Raw genomic sequence first — 25,464 nt, 5'->3', positions numbered from 1 at the left:
CTCTCACAACAAATGGAAATTCCAAATAGTAAATACGTCTAAAGGGATGGGATCCATGAAGACATTAGACTTTGGTTTGCAATGATAGATCTATGAAGAGTAGGCGTTCAAAGTATTGACTAGATACTTATGGAACACATGTGATGGATGGAAATGAACCGAAAAGCATGTATTTGGACAAAAAGGGCCAAAATTGGACTAAGAATGATGGATTGCATGTGAACAAAGATGGGTTTTCCTTTGCAAGGCCAAGAATGCAAATTGGATGCATATGGATATGTGCAAAATGCCAACTTTGGTATTTAAAAGTGGGACCTTTTAACAAAATCGGGTTCTCCAAAGGTAATTACATGTGGACAAAATGATTCATCTTTACTTGTGATAAACATGTAATTGGGTTTGTAGGATGTAATTGCATGTGTTGGAGAATAGAATTTGGAAAACGGATGATGTATGGATTAGCATGGAAGGTGAAAGCATGTATATGCACTTACATTCTTCGATGAGAATCCTAAACTTTCTTCCAAAAAAGAAATCAAAACAAGCAAGAAAAACTAAGAACAAAACAGAAATTTACCTCGTGCTATTGACTCAAACATGACAAACTTCAAGATATCCCTTTACTTGCAATTTTCATTTTTGGAGTTTGGAAGAGTTTTTTCATTTGCAATGAGAGGATTTCAAACTTATTTAAAGACAATGCAAAGACATGGGTTACATTTGAACAAATCGTCAAATACAAGCCAAAGAATGCAATATTGTAGCAAAACAAGAAATACAAACAAAGTTGAATCCTTCTACTCACTTGGAGCTCAATGAGCCAAAAATGGAGGAAGAGAAGTTTGGATGAACTAGTCTTTTTCAAAATCGGGTTCTCCAAGTGCCTTTGCATGTGGAAACCAAAAACCTTTGAAAAATTCAAAGTTTAGAGGCAAATCGTGGTCTCCAAGGGAAAATGCATGCGCATTAATGAGCAAAAAGTTGTTGCAATCTTCCTTCTCCTTCTTCTTAATGCAAAATCAGGTCCTTGGAGCCTTAATACATGGACGATTTTTTCCCTTCAGCAGGAAATCGCACTCTTGAGAGCTCCTTGTATGAAACGCCTCCTTGCACAATGGCAAATCAGGTTCTCTAAGTCCAAACGCATGAAGCAAGGAAGCATGTATTTGTATCTTTTAGTGCAAATTGCACTCTTAGGGAACCATTACATGTAACGCCCAGCATGTAGTTAGAGAAAAATGCCCTTCAAATGCTTTCACATGGGACGTTTTTGCTAGGAAGAGGAAAATCACACTCTTGGAAGGCAATAGCTGGTTTTAAATATGCAAAGCAATATATGTGTTTCGGCGTTTTTGACCTTCAAAAGGAAAAACGTGGACTTGGAGAGTGATTGCATGTGTTGAAGACCAAGACCACACTCTCTAGATGCAAAGATATGTTTTAAATGATCAACAAATACACATTGTAGTGCAAAATCACACTCTCCAAGGCCAATGACATGTAACGTTTTTTATTGGGAATCTCATTTACATGCAAATTGTACCAAACGCATGTTTTATTTTAGGCCTTTTTGTTTGTATAAGTCAAACATATCTTTCCAAGAGCAAAATCACACTCTATGGATGCAATGACATGTTTATTTTTAAGTGCAAATTGCACTCTCCAGGTGTCATTGCATGTTTTAAAATAGGCTTTTGACTTTCATGCATTTGGGTTGGACAAGTCAAAATTGCACTCTAGAGATGCATTGCATATTTTGGCTGTTTGCATTTTGCATGCAAGAGGAAAGTCGCATTCTCTAGATTTAATTGCATGAAACATATTTCAAAAAAAAGACATGTTATTGAGTTGCACAATTTAAACTTCTTATTTAGCATATGTCTAATTAATTATTTAGCAAATATTACTTAAATGGGTCAAATAGAATATTTACACTATATAGTTTACATATAATGTGTAAATATTTAATTAAAAGTAACATTTACTTAGATGTTTTAAATTAAACATTAAAGCAAATCTCAACATTAAATTAGACTATATAGTGCACTATAGCCACTGAAGTCAAAATTTTAAAAGCAACTCAACATGAAAATATAACATAAAGTGCACTATAATGACTTAAGTGATAAATTAAGTCATAAAGTAACTCAAAAACATAACATATAGTGAATTCAAGTTATATTTTTTTTATAGTGAAACACTGAATCACTGAATGAAAAGATTTCACTTTCAATTTGGGCACTTGGAAGCTTAAGAAAAGTTTTCTATTTATTAGACCATTATTCCCTCCTTTGACCAAATATTGTTCCCTTTCCTTCAGCCTTTATCTGTGTCAAGCTATCCTATGTATCGGTCCACTACTGGTTTACTTTTGACCCGATTGCTATAGCCAATGTTTTAGGGAGATTTGTGTAGTACGTAATAAAGTAATTTTGTAATTAGAACTAGTTAATCTTATGGGAGTTTGGGTAGTTAGGAAGTGAGGGAATGTGTCGGTTGGTTTTCCCAAACAACCGACCCTTATATAAGAACTTTGGAATATTGATGATGTACTATTTTTTTTGGTAATCAATAAAGTACTAATATTCTCTCACTATCTTGGTATGTTGGTACTTGTAATGAATGTTCCATTTGGTATTATTGAATCTATGTTATAGTACTCCATACCTTATGTGAATAACCATTCTACATTTTGGCGTCGTTACCTAAGTCTGAGGCCAGAGGTTGTTGGCAAGGCAAGATGGAGTAATGGGAAGACCCTTCCTACCATGTATACAAGTGACAAACAGTGATGGTGAAGAGGAGGAAATAATCAGAGAAGATCAGATGACATGTGATCTGGTGATGGCCTGGGAAGTTTTGGTCGACCACTGCGTGCAAAGGGAAGCCCGCAAGAGAGCAGGTTTGGAGAGCACGGTACAGGACTAATTTTCGGTGCTACCAGTGGTGTACGATCTACTTGGACAGATCCCTCACCTGTTGGCAAGGAACTTGGTGTGTGTAGAGGAAGAAAGAGCCAAAACAGGACGAGAACGAAGAAGGCAACAAGTGCTCTGTAATGTCCCTGATTTCCACTTATGTTCACATGTTGTAACCTGCAACCATTTGTTAGTACAATATTGAAAATTGTATGTAAAACATATTAGCAATATTGGATTTAAGTAAATACTAATCTAAAAACTACCCAAGCTACCCCTTCCTAATCCTTCGAGAGAAATCCTTTCTCCAATCACCCAACCCTCTGGTGAGAATTATATCTCGATTAGGTAATTGTCATAGAAAGTGCTCTTGCCTTGGGCCTCTTTGGGATCTCTAGTAATATTACTTGGTAGAGATCCCACCTCTACCAAGTCTCTATCTCTGACATATGCATATGCTTGACCACTACAATTTATATTGCCTCTAAGGGATTCTCTATAAATCCCTCTCTAGAATTCCATCAGGAATGCCCTCTAATTTCTGAGTTCTCTTAATGAGAAACTCAACACCCATAATGGATGCCCTCTAATCTATGAGTTCTCTAAGTGAGAAACTTGACATTCTCAATGAATGCACTCTACCAAGATGGACTTGGTCTCTTATCTCTGCAATTATTCTTTAGATAAGGTTCCTCTCTTCCTTTGGAAAAAGATCTTTTGGTTACTCTCTGATATGTCTTTGTCACTCTGGTTTATATCTTTATTACTAATTGAGTTTATATCTTTATCTTTCTTGGCTATTCACCTTCATTGTCATTGATTCTTAGATCACTGGTGCATAAATCTGAACAACTCTCAAATGTATATGATTTGGCACTACCTCTTCCAATTAATAATGTGTTCTTCCTCACTGCGTGTTTCACAATTCTATGTTACAGTTTAGACTTAACTCTTTTTTCTTTGCTACCTTCTTGACAATTAGAGTCTTCCTTATAGTATCATTGACACTCTTCTGATTTCTGCCACTAGTTTTGATCATTTATTTTACTCCTCTATTTGTAATTGCTCTTATACTAATTGGTGTTTGTAGCCACATATCCAATTTTATACTGCTGAGCGTCTTTTATTTTTTATTTTTTTTGTTCACAATCTTTGGTCTATTCTTAGAGTATCCAACGGTTAGAGTATCTCTCGATCTCCAATAAGATGAGTTAGGAATTACATAATGCTAAAGCTATCAATGACCCAAAAGATAGATAAGATATACGGTATCCACTGCCCTTCTTGTTTCCTCATTATTTCAGTCTATTTGATCTAGGATTCTATGTATTCTATCCTTCTCCTTTCATTTTGCAGTAGCTGATAATTCTTTATGTCCTTCCTTATATTCTCCCAACATCTTCCTTTACCCGTCACATGTGTTGTTTGATCATGATTGTCTTTGAGATATTTATACCTTTTCTTCCAGTATCTAGTCTCTCCTTTCCTTATTTCCCACCTCTGTGCAGGAAGATAATATTCATCAACGTTTTTACCCAGCCTGGCTTCCTTCCCAAATCTGTGACTGACTTGTTATTCTATTCTAATTGGTTATCTGACTCAGCCAACCTCTATCGTGATTCGTACGAAATCCTTTGGGTGTCTTGATCAGTGCTTGTCATATCTCTGTCCAACCTGTTCTATCTGCGATCTCACTCCTTATAATAATTGTCTTTTCCAGCCCGATTCATACAGTGTTCCTGAGCATTAAAACTTGGATGCTATCCTTAATAACAATGGTATATAATCTGCTCATTCCCTAACTCTGGCCTGCGTTGCTCTTCATACCTTCTCTGCTACTCTTGCGATTTCTTCTTCATTTATAATTTTCCTCTTTCCTTCTATTCTTCCCCCCCTATAGAAAATGTCCTTTGTATATTAATATATCTCCTTGTAGAATAGGCAGAGACGTGTCCATTTGTAAGGCTTAATATGATATAATTTTTTTAGGTTATTATCATATTCACAATCAATAAATATGACCCATATTATCATTTTTATTATTTACTAATATATTCATTGAGATATTATTTATATTATTTATCTCATAATACCTTTCTTTATTATAATAAGAATTTATATATTTCTTGTTTATAATGTATAATTATTTGTTTAATATAATTAATTATTGATCATCACAAATATATATTGTCTAATTATTTGGTCTTGTATTTTTAATTCTTATTATCATTAAATTTCATCTTAGGAAGGGGATATCACATGCTCCAACAATTTGCTGAAAGGAGACGGGAACAGGACTTGGAGGAGCGTGATAATTAAAGGAAAGTAAATAGACACTAAACCAATTCATGCCCCTGATTCCAAACAAATATCTGAGGCAAGTGCCAGAGGAAGAAACTGACGAAGAAGTCGCCTTAAGGACATTACATCTTCAACAACAATAGGGAAGACGTCCTAATCTAAGAGGACAAGGGGACCACTTCCAAATCCAAGAAGGGTTGATTGAACATACAATCGAAGGAATAGCCAATTTGGCTATCTCTGAGACATCAGGAAGGAAGGCAAGGTGCAGAAATCCTGAAACCCCTGCATGCAAAGAGCTTTGACAAGAGCAAACCCCCAGTGGAGAAGGAGATACTATCAAGACTAGCAACCTGGAATCTAGCCCATCAGGAGGGAGCTTCCAATTAGGAGAGAGTTTCCCATCATGAGGGAGTGTCCCATCAAGAGGGAATTTCTCGTCAGGAGGGATTTTCTCGACAGGAGGGGGCATCCCGTCAAGAGGGAGCGTCCTGTCAGGAGGGAACGTCCCGTCGGGAGGGGAAAACAATAGAAGAATGGCAATGGACACGCAAAAACTCCATAGATTCGCGGGGCATGGCTCGGAGGACCCCACATGTCACTATAAAACAAACATAAGCATATGGCAAGCAAGCGGAGAGAATGATGCGAACCAAAGGCTGAAAGCCTTTCCAACCACATTAAGAGGTATAGCCATTGACTAGTATATAGATTTGGAGGTAGGCAAGAGCACATGGAATAATCTTCGTACAACCTTTGAAGAAGAATTCAAACTCCTTCAGAACAATGATGAAATAGTGACAAAGATTTATAACACAAGGCAAGGGAAGAATGAATTGGTCAAAGCGTACGGTTGCAAGTTGAAGGAATTGATAGGAAAGCTTGACAACAAGCCTACGGATGGATTAAAGAAAAGGTAGTTTATTGAAGGGTTGACATCGTCCCTAACGAAAAGAATGAAAATAGTTCCACTATCAACCTTTGTGGATGCGTGCACTTGCACAATGGATATAGAAAGTGGGAACAAAACCTCCAAGCCAAAAGGCATGGAAGCGAGAGTGAAAGCTCAGAAGAAAGTGAGGATGAATCCAAGACCATTCAAGCCCTGAGGAAGGATATGATGCGATTAATGAAGGAGGTAACAAGAAGTAAGAAAAAGAAAAGAGAAGGGAGGGAACTATGGTGCACAGATTATGAAAAGGAGGGTCATAGAAAAGGGACATGCTTACAAGAAGCATTATGTGAGATCTATCAGGTGTTTGGACACGCAATCAAAGACTGTCCCTACAATCTAAAAGCACAGAATGCACAAGTATTCTTCACCCAGGGAGAACAATCCACACCACCCTCCACGAAATACAAAAACAGAAGCCTCACCTGGAGTTTATAGAAATAATAGACGGGGGAGTAATAACAACGGTAATAACAACAATAATAACAACACACCCCAGAGAGCAATCCAGTATGATTCTAAGGGAAGACCTATGATCCAATGTAGGTGGTGCAATGAATGGGGGCATTTTGCACGAGACTAACAAAATGGAGGACAGAACGGAGCAATGTTGTGTAAATGGTATGGACCAGGCAATCACAAGGACGCGAATTGACCCAGGCAAAAAGGGGTTGAACATGTTGAATATTGAAGAACTAGAAAGGGAAGTCCTTGCTATCACAACAATGCAAGCCAGGAAACTTGTTTACACGGATGCTACAACGGAAATGGAAAGATTTCATGAAGCAAGAAAAGATATTCAACATAATATGATAGTAGAAGGGAATTCAAGTACGAATAAACTTCCTACCAACGGGCGTGTAGCGAATATCATGAAACAAGTACTAGAGACCACTATTTTGGTGAAAATTGGCAATTTACTGGAAACACTACCTTAGTTGCAGGTAGTGTTAACACAAAGGGCAAGCATCAAAGGGACATCCTACGAAGAGCAAAAAAAAGAGGAAGCACAAGTCGAGAAAGAGAACATCAACCTATTCAGTATAGGAATGGGGAGGACACCAATAGTGGTGGAAATGGAAATAATGGGGTATAAACTCTCGAATACTATTGTTAATGGAGGCTCTAGCATGAATGTCTTATCTGAGGAAACATGGAAGGCAATCGAGAAACCCACACTTTGGCCACCCATATTTCAACTAGTGGGTGCAGACCAGCATGGAATCGAGCCAATCAGAACCCTGATGGGACAAAAGCTAGTAATTGGCACACTACAATTCTTCTTGGATTTTGTGGTTATTACTCTAGAGAAAAAGGGGTATGATGCCCTACTGCGAAGAGGATGGCTAGTTACGGCAAAGGCTACCTATAATTGGAAGAGAAATACTCTGTCCATTAAAGCAACCGGTAGGAAGTAAACCATAGATCTAAGGAACCAGTTTGTAAATCAGGACCTAGCATCAGATTCAGAAGCAGAGGAAGAGTACCACGAAGGGGTGGAACCGGATGACGAAGGGGTGCTCAAACTTGGGTAGTGCTCCGAAAATGAAACGAGCGCCCTCAATGGATTATTTCACTGGTAGATGGGAGACTTAAGTTTTTTAGCCAGAATGTAATATGTACAAATCCAAGATGTTGAATCCGAAGAAAGATAGCCGGAGGGCTATAAGGAATACAGAGAGGGTACGACAACCCTTAACAATAAGTCAGCACACATAATTAAGGAAAAAGTAGAATACGAGGAGGCCAAGCTGCAGACTATAAACCTTGGTGAAAAGGATCAACCTAAGGAGATCCTTATAGGGGATGACTAAGACCCAGTGTTGAAGGCGGCAGCTTTTAAAATCTTCTTGGAGTATAAAGACGTCTTTGCTTGGACATACAAGGACTTGAAAGGAGTAACTCTGGAGTTGTGTGTCCATCGGATACCACTAGTACCAGAAGAAAAATTAGTACACAAACGGCAGTACCGAATGAATAAGAACTATGCAGCCAAAGTTCAAGAAGAGATTACAAAATACTTGAGGCAAGGATAATATTCAAGGTACAAACCAGTGAATGGGTATCTCCTATAGTCATTTCATTGAAGGACGACAACCAAACCCGGATACGTGTCAACTTCAAGTGCCTAAATACAATAACTATAAAAGACCCTTTCCCAATTCCTTTTACTAAATGCATCCTAGAAGAGGTGGTCGGCTATGAAATGTACTCTCACCAACAGATTTTCAGGATATAATCAAATCAGTATTGTTGAGGAAGATAAGCTAAAGATGAACATTTGTTGTCGAAGATGAGGTGTATGCATATCATAGAATGTCGTTTGGGTTGAGCAATGCACTAGCCACATTCCAAAGGATCATACTACATATCTTCAACGGTATGTCGGTTGGAAATTTCAAAGCCTTCCTAGATGATTGGTCTGTCTATAGTGGAAAGGATCACCACCTCAAAATCGCTAGCGAATGCATGGATCAGTGTCGAAGGGCAAGGTTGGCATTGAATCCGAAAAAATGCAGATTTATGGTTCCACAAGGCAGACTTCTTGGTCATATAATATTCAAGGAAGGGCTGAAGACGGATCCTAATAGGATTAGAGTCATTCTAGATATGGAGATTCCATCAGATGTGATGGGTGCCAAGTCCTTAGGGCATGTAGGGTATTATAGGAGGTTTATAAAACGATTTGCATAAGTGTCTTTACCCCTAGAAAAGCTAACAAGAAAAGAACAATTTTGCTAGGAGAAAGAACAAGAGGCCTTCCAAGAGTTAAAGAAGATACTAATATAAGCCTCCGTACTCATATACTCGAACTGGAATAAAGAATGTCCATGTCCATTAGGATGCATCCAACTACGCAATAGGCACCACTCTAGCGCCAGTTGGGAAAGGACTAAACCATCCTGTCTACTTTGCAAGCAGATTGCTATCAAAGGTGGAACGAAACTACAACACCACTGAAAGGGAAGCTTTAGGTATGATATATGCAGTATAAAAGTTTAGACATTACTTATTAGCTACTGCTTTTACATTTTTTGTTGATCACCAAGAACTTATGTATCTAGTGAACAAGCTTGTGATTCAAGGAAGAGTGAGTAGGTGGTTGATTCTCTTGCAAGAATTTACTTTTAAGATCATAGTCCGGCCAGGGAAAAGTCATGTAATTGCATATCAATTGTCACGTATCAAGTCACGAGAAGCCTCGAGAAGTGGAGTGAACGAGGACTTCCCAAATGGCCATCTCTTCCAAATTGCAATACTGCCTCAGTGTACGAAGGGATCAGACAATACCTGTCGACGGCTAGCTTTCCAAAGTAAATGCCAATGCTGAAAGAAGAAAGATTGGGCTCAAGAGTAGGACATTCCAGTTGATCGAGGGACTGTTGTACAAGATGAGACTAGACAAAGTCTTGAGAAGATGCGTCATGGAAGAAGATATTCTAGGAATTCTGAGGCAATCCCATGAGGGACTAGGAGGAGGCCATATGAGACTTGATGCTACAACTAGGAAGATAATATTGGTAGGACTGTGGTGGCCCATACTATATGCAGATACCCGTGAATGGGTTTTGAGCTAAGATACATGTCAAAGGCCAGGCAAACCCCTAAAAAGAGATTTTATGCCACTATTTCCATCACAGCCACAAGAACTATTTGAGCGATGGGGGCTGGACTTTGTAGGGCCCCTACCTGTCAGTAGTAACCACAGATGCAGATACATAGTGGTGGCAACAGAATATCTTATGCAGAGATGCGAGCACTTTCCGACAACATAGCTCTCAGTACAGCCAAATTTCTTTATGAACGAGTAGTAACCAGATTTGGTTTACCACCACAATTAACAAGTGATAGAGGGGTGCACTTTGTAAACCATACAATCAGAGCCATGACAAGTGAGTACAAGAATTTGCATTCTTTTTCTAGTCCCTACAATCCAAGGGCAAATGCTCAAGCAGAATCCACGAATAAAATATTGGTAACACTATTCTTCTTGTCTCTGTGATGTCTCCTCCCGGCTCAACCCTGATTATCAACCCAACTATCCCCTACAATATTCTTGTCTCTTCTCCTCTGCGGTAATGGAGATCTCTCTTGCTAGTCATCGGTCTCAAAACGTTGTTGCAACTGGATCTACTTCCATCGACCTTTGTGTATTTTCTGACTAGTTTGGTTTTCACAGGTTTCATCATCATCATCTTCAGTCTCCTCGTCTGCAATCCTGTATGTGCTTTCTCGAGTCTCTCTTTTTGTTCCAACGGCAAGGTTTTGATATCATGCTCATGCTCGACCCTACGTCTCTGCTTGTGTGTTCATCTATCATTCCATCGTGCTTGTTTGTTTATTGTGACCTAGCTCTGTCGTCCCTACCTTGTCTTTTGCGACCTACCTGACTACATGTTGCTATCGCTTCCCATCGGCTCTACTCATTTCTGTTAGTGTTTGCATGTTGCTATGTGAGCTCTCCAATACAACTAAGGCATACGGACATCTGTATGTGATTTATCATTTGGTCTAATACGCACGCACATCTCCAAGTCAGTTGTTGTTGTTGTGTTGTAATATGACCACAAGTGATAGCAATCTGCCACAAAATCAACCTCTGACCTACCAAAGGTAATGTGATCGTGTGAATAAGCTGGAGACCGACAACACTTTTCTTAGAGAACAGGATGTTGTACTAACAGAAGAAATTTCAAAGCTCAAAAAATCTACAGAACTGAACACCTCGCATATCAAGCGCTTCTCCGATACCTTCATTTCTGAAACAACAGGCTTAAAATCCAATTTAGAATCCATCATTGAACGATAGGCTGGATAAAATCAAGGAACAGCAAACTGAAATGGCCACAATACACTCTTCTCTAATTGCTGAAACTGAACAGAAGGTGAAATCATGGGCCTCTCTTTGCACCAACACAGATACTACTGCACCCCAATTGAGCATAGACAAGATTGTCCAAGGAAAGATTGATGATGAGCGCCTGCGACGAGCACGAGAGCTCAACTTCCATGTCCATGGTCTTTCACCCACTTCCGATTCCCTTTCTGCTTGACATTCTTTTCTCATTAACTAGCTCAATATCTCTGATATCACTTTAGATAAGTGTTGGTTTGGTCCAGGACATGCCCTTTTCATCAAGTTTTTCTCCTTTTCAGACAGGCTTCATTCTCTTAGAGCAAAGAGAAAGCTATTCTCTCGCCTCAAAGATTTATCTTGATAAAGATCTCACAAAGGCACAGGTTACAGAGCTGAAACATGCTCGGGGTATTGTGGCAGATGCTAGGCGGGCAGGAAAATGGGCTATTATTAGGATTCTTAGAGCAATTGTTCATAATTCTCCTCCCACCGGATGGGAAGCGAGACAGTCCTCCAAAACCGCATGATGGTTTCAGCAGCAATCTAACAAGAGGAAGCCCCCATCTCTTCTTGTCAACTATTGGAATGGTAATGGCTCTTTATGGTCATTACCTGGTCTCTTTCACAATGCAGTGGGGTCCACCGATATTTTGGCTGTTACAGAGACCCATGAGAGTCCCATGCGTCCTCTTACAAGGTATCTTGGGTACCAGTGGTTATCAATTTGCAGAGAGGAGGTTCGTACTTCTGGTGGGGTCTGTGGGTCCACAGGTGTTTCTTGTTTGATTAAGGATGATATTTTCAGCTCCACATTAGTGGTTTACTCCCACTCCTTTGCCAGATTCATGTGGGTCCGTATTGGTCGTCGGAATCACCGTCAGGGGGACATCTTTCTTGTAGTATATTATTTTCCACCAACCTCTTCTCCATATGCCATTCATGAGGTCGAGGATGGGGATCCATTTTGTGACCTTTAGGAGAGCATCTCACAGTTTGCAGCTTTGGTTGACATCGTTATTCTTGGAGACTTCAATGCATGAACCAGGAATCTCCAGTCTCCCACACATGACTGTGGCTCTGATTCAATCTACACTTTTGAGATAGATTTTACCAGTCTGGGACTTCAGCGTACCTCGGATGATGCCCTTGGGCCGCTCTCTTGTTACAATCGCCACCTCCTCCACCTCTGCGAGTTTTCTAGTTTGTTGATTCTGAACGGTATATCCTCCTTCCCTATTCTGACCTATTTACTTGCTGGCCTAGTTCTGACCTCTTTACTTGTTGGCCCCGTTGTGGTGGTGCGAGTATTGTGGACTATGTCATCACGTCTTCTTCCTTCATTCCCTTCATTCATAGTTTCACCATTTCTCATCTCCCCTTTGCCGACCATGTTCTTCTTAGCATTGATATCTACATTTCACCCCGTTCGTCGCCTTCTCCCTAGCCCCCCCGCATCCCGTCTAACACTGCCTACACCCATACTCGCTTTCGCTACCCTGAGGGTGATGGCGAGCTCTCTTCCTACCATCTTAGGAGACTTCTAACACCACCTAGTTCCACTGATTCGTATGTGGCCTCCACCATGTTTGATTTACTTGCTTTTGTCATTTGGGAGTCCGCTCTCCTCCCTCTATTAGGTCTAAGCGTCAGAATACTTGTCCTATGAACCAATGGTTTGATGTTGATTGTAAAGCTTTTCATCGCTCTATTCGCTCTGCTTTTGAGACTCATTCTCCTCTTTTCACCCACTTACGTTTCTCTTACCTATGTTTCCTTCGCCACAAGAAACGTTCTTTTACCTCTTCTCAGTGCAGATCCTCTTGCTCCACGCTTATTCAAAATCCCCAGATCTTCTGGCATACCTTTTTCCCTCGGTGTCCTCCCCTACCCTCCATCCTCAACTTTCACTCTCTGACCTCCCATACCATTATGCTTTATGATATTCCAAGGCAGCCACCTCTTCATTCCACTCCACCTCCTTACTATCATCTGTTCACCCCCTCCAGTATTTATGAGGCCATTAGATCCATGAGATGTAGTAGAGCAACGGACGAGGAAAGTTTCCAGGCTGAACTTTTCAATCTGGCTTAGACTTGGTTTATGATATTTAACTGCATAAAGATCTCTCATCTTCATTTCTTCTTTCAGGGGCAAGAGGTTGAGATTACTTCTTACATGTATCTTGGAGTGAAGTTCTCGAGACCCCACTTCAACTTGAGACCAGCTATTCAGTCCAGGGTTAGTACGGGCATGGTTTCCCTGGCCATGCTTGAAAGACAGTGCTTAAGACCCCATTTTCAGAATATTTCATCCAAGTTGTCCCTCTTGGACTCCTTGGTTCAATCGATCGTTCTCTATGGCTTGGTGGTTTGGGGACCTTCTCTTCTTGCTTCAAATTGGGCCTTTATAGAACATTTTCAGACATCGTTTCTTTGGTGTATCATTAGATGTCACGGACTCACCCCCCACAACATTGTCTTGGCTGAGTTTGGAGTTCATCCTTTCAAACTTGCGACCATTTTTTACTTGATCTGGTTTCTCCATCGGCTTTGAGGCTTTATGGATTCAGCTGTCGACTGACACAGATACTCTCATCTGGCATATTGTTCTTCTGTTATGGTTATGAGATCCGACACTAGCACTAGATCTCGTTGTTGGTATGCCTAGGCTACCTCTCTATTGAGTTCGATTGGGATTGAGATTAATCGTCTTTCTCCTTACCAATTCTTGCAAGATGCTCTTGGTCACCTCCTTCCCTTACGACATGAGTTGAATGAGCATGTCCGACAGGATATCTATAGACGGTACATTATCACTACCTGGTGTAATCATTACCTCTAAAGATGGCCTTTTATGCTGAGCATTTTCTCGAGATTCAAAATGGCATTATTGTTTGCCCTTCTTATCTTTATTAGCATTGGAGTCATGCACTATGATTCTCTTTGGGCTCCTTTAGAGTTGGTTCCCACCGTTTTTGAGAATAGACCAATCACCATATGGATATAGAGGACTATATTTGTCGACTGCATACTTTGGCGGAGGTTGAGACTAAGACTCACTTTATATTTCGTTGTCCTATCTACTATGAGATCAAAGGAAGATTTTGCTACCTATTCAGAGATTGCTTTTCTCTTTTAGAGTTCTTCAGCTATATTGACCAACGGTCCCTTGCAATTTACCTTCGAGAGGCCACCTAGCTCCATAAGCATACCCTACAGTCACTCATACCTCAAGGCCATATCTCAAACCAGCTCATCATCGCCTTCTTCTCCCCCTTGTCTCCACCATAGGGTGTGCAAAGGCCATCCAATATCACTCACTCTAGATCGATCAGACACTGCACCAATCTTTCCAGGCAGTGACACTCCTCCAGCAGTTCTTGGCAACAATCTAAGATTCTGGATCGCCTACGGTTATACCCTTTTGTGACTGATTTCTTTGTACTAAGGAAGGATCGTTAGTCCTTAACTTAGTTTTTCTGGCTTCTTGTCTTTTTTTGTTTCTTCTCAGACACCGTTTAATGCTCCTGCTTTGGTCGGCTCTTTTCTTTGTATGCTCAATCCCATAAACCCTTGCGGTTTTTTGTTGGGCATTAATAGTATTATCTTATCTTATCATATCTTATCTATTGTACAAAACCTGTGGAGTGGAAAAAGGAGATCGGGAGGAAAGATTCCCAGTCATGGTATCGGCGTACAGGACTACCTACAAGGCCACTATGAGACAAACCCCCTTCCACCTGATGTATAGCCAAGAAACAGTAATGTCAATGGAATACACAGTACCAAGTCTACAAATAGCAATTCAACAGAGGCTGAGCGAAGAACAGAATGTAAAGGAAAGGCTCAACACCTTACTTAAACTAAACGAAAAAAGAACGCTAGCTCAATGGGCAACCGAAGTGGCACAAAGAAGGCATAAATCTTGGCATGATAGACATTTGAAAACAATGAACTTCAGACCTGGACAGTTGGTACTCAAGTATAATGGGAAAAATAAGATAAAATCAGGTAAGTTTAAAATATGATGGTTAGGGCCATACAAGATTTTGGAAGTTAAGGATAACAGAGCATTAAGATTATCTACCTTAGATAATAGACCCTTAAAAGACCTAGTGAATTGATCAAAATTAAAACCTTATAAAGAAAGGAAAGAGTCCCTCTCTATTCAGTTGGTAGAAATACAAGGTGAGAAAAGTAACACAAAGGAACCAAGAAAGGTTAGAAAAGAATACTCCCTATAAATAGAAGCAAATAATAATAAGGAAATTAAGGACAACAAAAACGAAAGACATTTCAGCCCTATAAAAAGACTGCTAAGGCCCGCACCAAGTCAAAAATTCTTTGTATGTAGCTCTCCAAAGTTAGGCGTATGGCTAGCAGAGAATATCAAAGGCACAAAGTGTATGAGTGGACAAGCGACTGTATCTAGTCTAGGCGGCCATAGGAAGAAAGGTGAGGTACGAACGAGTCCAATCCGTACATCTAGAGAAGGATATATGTCATACAATGGAAGGAGTCTGATCTTGTACAATGAGTAGAGACGGAACTCGTACGGTGGAAGGAAACCCAGCCTATATAGCAAAAGCACGTACCCAAGTATGGAGCGGTGGCACAAGGTTGAGTATCTATGTACGGACTGATAGAATTCGCAGGGGTGGTATCGTGGGACATACGAGACCAAGCATACGGAGTTCCATCATCTTCAATAATCAGGTACAGATTTTTGCTACATCAGGGAGGCATCGAAGAAATAAGGTCTTAAGCAATGTTAAAAGACTCAACTCCCAACACGTGGATTGAAGAAACAGTTGGAAGGGAAAGGACAACCCCACTATCAGTTGGGGACTTGCACATTATTCGAAGATGGTCAAGTATTGGAACCCCCAACAAAGGAAAGATCATTGATTCTAAGAGGAATTCAGCCTTACAGGCGAAGAAGATGAGGAAAATGACAAGCAAGGATGACAAAGGGAAACTTGAAGAAAATGTTACAACCGCCAACACTACTTTTGAAAGTGTCATGGGAAGTGAATGTCGCACCTAGTGGGAGCATGCAGAAGACAATCACCCTCTCAAGAAGGCCCTACAGAAAGCGAAGGTAGATAAAATTATTTATATGCCTTTATTTGATTTAAAGGAGTTCAAATCTATCTTACATACCATGGTGGTTGGCTATGATAAAAAGGCTATGCAATCTATAATCCAGTATCTACATCAAACTCTAACAATTTCCTATTCGGCCAAAGAAATAAACAAAGTTTTTGGAATTCCTAACCGAGGACAGGAATTGAGAAAAGTCCTTATGACAATGGAGGAAAAGAAGAAATGGTAGAAATTAATATGTAGGAATGACCAATCAAAACAAGAACGGCAAAGCATCTTAAGAAATAGTTGAGGCCTAAGAAAAGTTTTCATAGCCAGCAAAGAATGGCAATCATTGTAGACCTGGTCAAAAGGAAACTCACAGTCGGAAGCCAAACATCAGACATTGCCCTATGGATGTTACCTATAGTTGATGGATTGAATAGAGGAAGGGTGTATAAGTGGGCCTAGTTTCTTTCAGATCGTTTATAGGAATTCATGGAATTGAAGCATAAGGCATTCTATATGCCGCATCATGCTATTGCCCTTTTCTTGGAAGCAATCCACACACAGGTGACTATTGCGAACTGTAGAACCTTAGTTCCAGTAAATAGGGTGGAGCCCTACAAACCAGTTATGACCTATTGGCTTCATATGGACACTTGTGGCATAGGAACAGGTGGGGGAGAACCAAGAAAGAATAAACAAAGACAGATAGTGGAAACTCCCAGTAAGGAGGTAGAGGAGGACAATTCCAAGAAGACTAGTATAGATTCATCTTAAGCTTTGTCTGTAGACTCACAAAATGAGGAAATTCGTCTAAGTCATCTCACGAGCACACCAGGATAAGTCATTATTTTACCAATATCAAAGTGACCATTGCCTAGAGAAGTTCTGGAAAGTGGTCACATCCATCAAAAGTGGGAGGCAAATACATCAAGCGAGCCAGCAAGCCGTACGAAAGATGTCCGTATGGAAGCCACCCATACAGAAGCTAGTAGTACGAAACCTATTTGTACAGATACTGGGACAGAAGGGGAAGGGAAGACTAAGATAGAGGGCAGCGGACAGGAAATTCCGCAGTGGGGTGGGGCTCAACAGAACTTTCCCTACCTAGAGTGGCAAGTCTAGTCCCTTCCGAATAGCAAGCTCACACTAAGGTAATTGATCTTAGACATCAGAAAAAATGTGGGCACAAAGTCAAATTACATACACCTCAAGGTACAAAAGTGGTCCATCTTGTTGCTTTGGTGCTACAACTTACAAGCCAAATTGACATTCAGAAGGAAAAGCACGAGGAAGACACTACGGCTACGGAGGATATGCCGTCTCTCCAACTTCACCCACCCCTCTGGAGATAGAAGATGAAGATCCTACAGAAATACAGAGTGAGAGAGCAGAACCAGCTGCAACATTTCCCTTTGAAGACAGGGCTGCTATGTTCCTCAAAGAATTGCAAGCTATGGAGCATTCCACTAGAGAAGTGATCACGCAGGCTAAAAGTCAGAATATGGAGGCCATAGTTAGGGGACTGAATCATTGGTAGCATTTATGCAGCAAGGCTGTCATAAGGACTGGGAGTTGTTTTAGCAAAGTGGATATGAACAAGAGGAAGTAGCTATGGAATGGATAAAACTATACAATATACCTCTAGCTCAGGAACAACCACCTCTCATTCAGACACTTGCAGACATGGAAACTGCATTTCAGAGGACATACTTAGAGCTCCAGCAAAGAAAGAGTTTGGCACAATGAAGGGCTAAGGAATGGGAGATTGAAAAGGCTACTCTGGCAGAAGAGTGGAAGGCACAAACTCATAATACATCATTATATTACAAACTTAATATAGCAAGTTAAATACTTATGCACCAGGTAGTACATATATCACTCTCAAAACATATTGGTACATATATTGATTTAATATATCTTATTATGATGACAAACACTTAAGAAAGCTTTCCAATTGGACTGTAAAAAGTATGACTGGTAAATGTCCAATATGTGTCTTAATTTATCCTACAACATGACTTTTGGCCACAACTCAGCAGTGACTCCCACAGAACCTGTAACTTACCAACTAGCATTCTCAGTTACCCATGAACCCAAAGGTAGTCTTCTCACACCAATTTTGCAATACATATCTCCTCGTGAAAAAATATTGGCATCAACATAAGCCAGTGTTTCCCAAGCAAGTTTTCATGAATTAAAAATGTTGTAGCAATTCAGAAATGAGCCTTAAAAGTTATTGAGCTCTCTTTTGGGATTCTAGGCAAGACACACAACATGACGGCTATCCTAAACCTGAAACCATATCAGAATTAGATATTTGCAATATGTGGTCCTACATAGGTGAACCCAGTAACTTAGTTTTTAAACTAGATTTCTCTAACCAGAATCTAGAAAATTAATTCTTCATATAGGATGTGAATTTCTGCCAACTCCTACAATCTATCCATCTGAATAAAGGATTTTGCAGAAAGAACCCTAAATATTACCAATCTTATTTTAAATTTAAATTGTGCAAAGTTCCAAGATCCAAATAAAGGGATCTTCTTGAACTTATCATCAAAAGCATTACCTAAGTTAATTCAAAGAGCTTTTCAGATCATCTTCCTCTATTTTATGACCAAATACAATTTTAAAGAAAGAATTTTACCACAGTTGGCCATGACAAGACATTCTCCCCTGTTATTACTTCAACTAATGGTTCTTCAAATGCACATTGCTTTGCCAAAGGTAGCATAGGAGACACTGTAAAAAGAAATAAAAATTATCAGAGACTAAAGAGCCACTACTTATGTCAGAAGAAAATATAAATCAGCATGCTAGGCAAAGCATGAAAGGACACTTATTTGACACATTGGAAACATACTACTGTGTGACAATAAAGAAAAAATGCTCTATTTCTCCCCAAAGTCTAGAAATATGCATAAACAGTGCAAAGTTCCAGAAAAATTCGAGTATATTAAAGTTCTCACTGTCAATCCCATAGACATCATTCCAGAAATCAATACTGTCACTGTATCTCTCTGGATGTGTAATTGGAGCTAAATACAACTGCATGGAACCAATAAAGTGTCAAATAAACACAAACAGAAACCCCACAAACATATGTCTTTCATATCTCAACACAAAATGTAGATATGAGAAAGACAAACATAAGATTAATCATGCAAATTGCATGTGAAATATGACCACTAATATGTCTTCCAAAGTGTTCATATTTTTCTCTAATGTCTTTGTATATTGAATATAAAAAAAACTTTCCTGGGTAACATTTTCCCAACAGTCATCCCAGCCCCCAAAGAATAATCTCAAAGAACCAAAGGTTCCAAAATAAATACAAGTAAACAAATAATTTATTCAAGAACTGTAGATCTTATTTTATTTATCTAGAGCAGCAGAACAGAAAATAGCTAATATACAAATAAATCATGGATGCCTAGATTATATAAAGATTCAAAAACTACAATATATCCATTAACAACATAAAAAGAGTGAAAACATGTCAGAAAATAAAAAATTCATTCCACACAGAAATGATAGCTTAGTAAAAGAAAAATAAATAAAACAAACCGGTCCTGTTCTAACCCAAATAGTAAGGATTTGCAGAACTGATTAACTCAGTCAGACTTATATGTATTACCTCTTTAATAAAGAACTATGGTATGTGACAGTCATATACTTTTATTCATTATTTAGCAAAATGTGAGTTGATTTGTATTAATATGAGATTATCTATGCAAGAAAAATAATTTGTGTTACACAACTTGGATTTTCCTTGAGGGGTCCAATAAATGGTGGTTAAATTTTTTTACAGTATACAAAACCTAGTTAGATGCCACTTTATTAAAACAAATTGCTTTTTATTGTTATAAAAGAAAGGAAGGCGGAAATAGGAAACTAAGAGTAGAAATCAACCAGTTCTCTAGACATTCTCATAACCACTTCTATGTCAACAGAAATGAAGATGTCACAACAAATGTTGTGGTTATTTTCATGTGTACTGTGCATAGACCAAAGCATCCAATTATAATTTTTACATGGTGATGACTTGTCTCAGACAAGTAAATTGTGTTTTATACATTTTACCAGAAACAATGTCTGTACACATTAATGCTTAAATAACTACATTGTTGTTGGTGATCAAACAATTCCTGTGTTGAAAGTACCGTTGCATGGGAAGGAAGAATTAATCCTCCAGGTTTAAGCCAACGATCCCTTGCACTAATCACAGTAGAGAGCATGCTCTGCAATACAATACATCAGAATTATATACTGTAAAGAAAATTTAGAGCCAAAATAAATGTAGAGGATAAGATGGGAAATATTATAGCAATGCAGAAATGTCCAGGCAAAATGTACTACAATATCCCAGAATTAACTGATTCCAATTTCTCACAAAATCTAACATACTATTTGGTTTTCTGATACAATAGATATTTGAATCGAAAGGATGATCTACTTAGCAAATTTCACCTCATAGAGAAGCATATAGCCCATCCACTCAGAAACAATGACATCGACTTTTTCATCAATATCAACTTCCTACAAAAAGAGATACATTTCGTTAACAATTCCATTTAAAGGTAACTTCAGAATATCACACCATTCCATGTCTCCTTCAATTTCTTCATGACAGAATTGCTTACGAATTTAGTAGATTATGACTTTATCCTATATTAATAAAGGCTGTTGGAAAATCCATGTACAAATGAATATACCATTGGTACAAAATCTAATAGCCTTTGTTAGAAACAGAAATCAACAGGCATTAAGATTATTAAACATTTTAAAATAATTAAGCACTCAATTAAGCTGAAAAGTTACATCCAAAATAATATCTTGATGTTGATAATGTGATCTTCCCCGAATCATTTCCCAAAAGCGAAGTTTATCAAAACTTAGATGAAACGACATGCTATTGCGACACAAACAATTGTAATGTAAACAAAATAATGAATAAAAGAATTTCATTATATGTCTATGCCCTGATCTCCTTGAGTTCCAGTAAAATATTATCTCTATCACTAAGGTCAGAAGCAATTTGATCACTGAAGCCAACCATCACAGCCCCCTTCACATTGTATCTATGACTCTAAAGTAACATCCTAAATGAGTCAAGATTGCAAAGAGAACCAACCAAGATCCATTATTTTTAAATTTACTCAATAGTGCAATAGTGAGTTTCTACTGTATTGGTAATCCCAGCTAAACCATTGTTGTTCTTCCTTGTCTCCTTTGTAAATATTATAATTGATTTCCTCTAATTAATTTTTTAATGTCTCCAATTAGGCAACCTTAGAAAATGTAACGTTCCCTTCCTAGCCTGTTCAATATGGTGGACTTTTAGCCTATCCAGTGAGTTCCTAGAGGCTAATGAATTAAAGTTAGGGGACTTCAGTGGCAGTTGGTCTAGTGGCATGGCTCTATTAGATGATTATTTGGATTTTGATAGCTGAGCATAATGCCCTTTTCTGGTGTTATTTCCCATGAATTTCACATAGGATTTTTTATAAGTTGGTTTCAGGCTTCATAGCTAGTTGTCAGTGTTTATATTTATAGACATGTTGGTGGGAGCAATTAATGTCATTGGCCCAGTATTTTGTATAGTCCAACATTTTCATTTTAAATAACAATAATACTTTATAAAGTAAATATTTAAATTTATCATTAATTAGTATACTCTAAAATAAAGACACTTTCTGAACCAAGATTAAAGTGCAAATCGAATATTTAATAGACAGAGCCATTTGAAGATTTAAATAGACATTAAGTCCTTGATTTTATTTTAATATCTTGAAAAAGACTATCCAAGAGACGTTTTGACCCTTTTGGGAAAATTTAAGAAGTCGGAGCTCATTTATCTTATACAAATGACATTTTGGATATTACTTCCTATTCTAGAGGAGATTGTTCTTCTCATATTTGCGAAGACGAAAACCCTTGCAGGTAACATTCTCCACATCATTGGGAGACACAATCTTGAGAATATTTCGGTGATTCTATCTCAAAGGTTGTATTTGAGCATATTTCTGGAGTTCCATTTTAGAAGTGTCAAAGGTTTATTGCAGATAACATTGGAGAAGGGTGAGATGAGGACATCTTGTGCCTTCATTTCTTTTTGCTGGTCTTACCTTCCTCAAGGACGGTTGTACATTGCCAAGGATAGCCATGAGCTTACTAGAGCTGGTCAGTTAGCGTTTTAGTGTTTTGTTCAGCAATTTGGGAGTACTTAAGGTGGGAAACTGTATTGATTTAATCTCTTTTATCATTGCTTGGATTTTTGGATTTGGTGTCCATTTTCAAATATCATAAACATCTCAAGCTATTTCAAATTTTCAATGTTGCATTTTCCAGGCAAGTTTGAATTAGATATTCACAGATGCCAACTGGGATCTTTACTGAAGATGCTGAGCTTGGTCTGCAAAGCTTTCTTTGACCAGAGAAATGGGGGTTGTTTTATTTTTTTCTATATTCTGATTTTTTAGTATTTTTTTATTGTTTTCAATTTATTGGGATTATTTGACAAATTTAAATGCAAGGAATAATGAAGCAATCTGAACAAAAATTTGCAACTGGAAAATACACAAATCTAAAACTAATTATATGTTTATTGATTGCCAGTGCCACAAACACTACAAGAAAATCATACCAGGCTAGTAATTGCAGATTTGATTCAATATGCAAGTGTGTTACACTGACAAATTTTAATATTGCTCCAAAACTGCACTGCTGACGCTTCTAGGACTGGTAGATAGGTGGAATGGTCTGTTTCAAGACCAAACATAACTTGCTAATAAGTTTCAAGACCTAAACATAAGGGAAAGGAACTTACCCATCTCAAACAAACTGGGACAATTGAAGAATTTGCTAATAAATTTCAAGACCTAAACATAATGGTCCCTAACTTATCTCAAGGACAACTCACATACATATTCATAGAAGGACTAAAACAATCCATTAAAACCCAAGTAAAACCTTTTGAACCTCAATCCCTTGAAGAGGCTATTCGGAAAGCAAAGAAAATTGAATCCAATACACCCAAGGAAAGACCTAAGAGTTTCCCACCAAAATCACCCTATCAAAATTATGGACCTAGGAGAGATAAGAGAGAAAGGTTGTGCTTTATTTGTAATAAACCTTGGAGCAGAGAACACCAGTGCCAGAAAAGAGAAGAATTACGCCAGAAAAATCTTTGCTTCAAATGTAAAGAACCATGGGATCGTGATCATCGTTGTAAAAGAGGGCGTTTGAAACTAATAGATGAAATATGAAAAGATGAGAAGTCTAACAAAAAAATACAGACTGATGAGAGCGAATAAGGAATATTAGCAGTCATCTCAGAAGGGAATGAGAATAGAACATTTCGAATCAAAGGCAACATAAAAGGACAAAGAATAATTGCTTTAGTGGACATAGGGGCCTCCCATGATTTCATTAGCAAACACATTATATCTAGAAGGAAATTACAAACAAAAGAATTCAATGGATTTAAGGTAGCTTTTGGGAATGGAACTATCGAATGATGTACCAAAATTGTACCTAACCTTGAGGTCACCCTGGGAGGGCACACTATTAAAAGAAACTTTTATGTGGCAAATATTCAGAACGATGTTATCCTAGGAATGCCTTGGATAAATTCATTAGGAAAATTTATTATGAATGGTGCTAACTCAGAAATCTATTCCAATCATGATGGAAAGGAAATTACACTAAAAGGATTACCTGATGGCTCCCCAAAAATAGTCACTTGCAAAAAAATGGCAAAAAATACTCAGCCACAACGAAGGCGAATGGATGGCACAATGCATGATACTAGATAAGTCAGCTGTCCATGGAAAAATCATCCATATAGATATCCAACCTATACTGAATAAATATCAAAAGGTTTTTGAAGAAATCCCTCCAGGGATTCCTCCCAGAAGGGTTTTTGAACATCCCATAGAACTAGAAGATTGGGCAAAACCAGTAATAACTACACCCTACAGACACCCTTAAAAATACAAGGAAGAAATAGAAAAGACAATTAAAGAACTCTTGGACATGGGACATATCCAACCAAGCAGTAGCCCCTTTGCGTCTACAGTGGTATTAGTGAAAAAGAAAGATGGTACTATGAGGATGTACATCGATTACCATACTTTCAACCAAAAAACAATTAAAAATGGGTATCCTATTCCTAGAATTGATGAATTAATGGATGAATTACATGGCGCATGTTATTTTTCAAAAATTGATCTACGTTCTAGTTATCATCAAATAAGAATGAGGGAAGAAGATATACCCAAGATAGCTTTAAGATGCCATTATGGACACTTTGAATTTCTCGTCCTTCCCTTTGGACTCACCTAGGCCCCAACAACTTTCCATTCCTGTATGAATCACATTTTTAGACAACGGTTGAGAAAATTTTTACTCATATTTTTTGACAATATACTCATCTACAGTAAAACTTGGGAGGAAAACCTTGGCCACATTGAGGAAGTTTTGAAGATTTTAGAAGAAGAATCTCTATATGGTAAGTTTTCAAGATGTGAATTTGGACTAGAAGAAATCCTATATTTATGTAATGTCCCCTTTTTGGGGCAATAGAAATATGAAGTCTTTTATATATAATGTTAAAATTGACAAGGAGAGCGTAGACTCAAATTATAAATAGGTCAACTTAATGTTATAAAGAGGGCAAAAGTCAAGGAGGAATAAGACAAAATGCCAGAGGAAAGTGGAAGAGTCACAAAGGAATAGGACGAAAGCCAGAGGGGAGTCAAAGAGTCTTAGTTCGTGTATTAAAAAGGGAAAGAGGCTCATTCTTGGGCATGCTTGTTTATGATTCATTTCTAGTTTTCTCTCTTGTGAGAGTTATTCAGAAAGCTTCAGCTTTCAGCTAGTTTGAGGACATAGCCCCTCGCGTTGGCAGACAATGGACACAAACCCATTGTTCGGGGAGACATCAGTTTAGGTGTTTCACATGCGCTTACAGGTTCTTATTCGAGTATTCCAATCTGACTGTTAATATGTATTTAAGATTGGATTCATTAATGCTGGTTACTGTATTGCTGTTGTATAATGCGATAACGTATTTTAAGAAGTTAAAGAGTTTGTTGGGCTTAATATTATTGGTTTGTTCGCATTGTTATATGCTTGAATTCCTAAACATTATTTTGAAAAGATGGGTTTATATCTATTGGAAGATCTGTTGTTTATCTATTACTGTTCATAGTACATCTACCTATGGTTTAAGTTCTAAATATTGGTTTTGGAGGAAATAACTAGATAATACGATTATTGGGGATGTTTCCTAGTATTTATATTACCGGTTGTTACTATGCAACTTCACATATGTGTGTT

General features: G+C 38.3%; 1 protein-coding gene across 1 annotated transcript in view; it reads right to left on the bottom strand.

Annotated features, from left to right (window-relative positions):
• LOC149547740 (putative protein arginine N-methyltransferase 6) overlaps positions 1 to 25,464 on the bottom strand; it is a 244,732-nt gene that overhangs the window by 93,604 nt on the left and 125,664 nt on the right. The window contains exons 6-9 of the mRNA XM_089791807.1: positions 20,593 to 20,661; positions 20,286 to 20,363; positions 19,092 to 19,170; positions 18,770 to 18,864 (exon numbers count right to left, since the gene is read on the bottom strand). Of these exons, the coding sequence (XP_089647933.1) occupies positions 18,770 to 18,864; positions 19,092 to 19,170; positions 20,286 to 20,363; positions 20,593 to 20,661 (321 nt within the window). The remainder of the gene's footprint in view (positions 1 to 18,769; positions 18,865 to 19,091; positions 19,171 to 20,285; positions 20,364 to 20,592; positions 20,662 to 25,464) is intronic.

This window comes from Cupressus sempervirens, chromosome 7 (assembly GCF_028749045.1).
Source record: "Cupressus sempervirens isolate cs-2001-9-10 chromosome 7, ASM2874904v1, whole genome shotgun sequence".
Lineage (NCBI taxonomy): Eukaryota > Viridiplantae > Streptophyta > Pinopsida > Cupressales > Cupressaceae > Cupressus > Cupressus sempervirens.
This window is presented reverse-complemented; position numbering and strand designations above follow the sequence as displayed.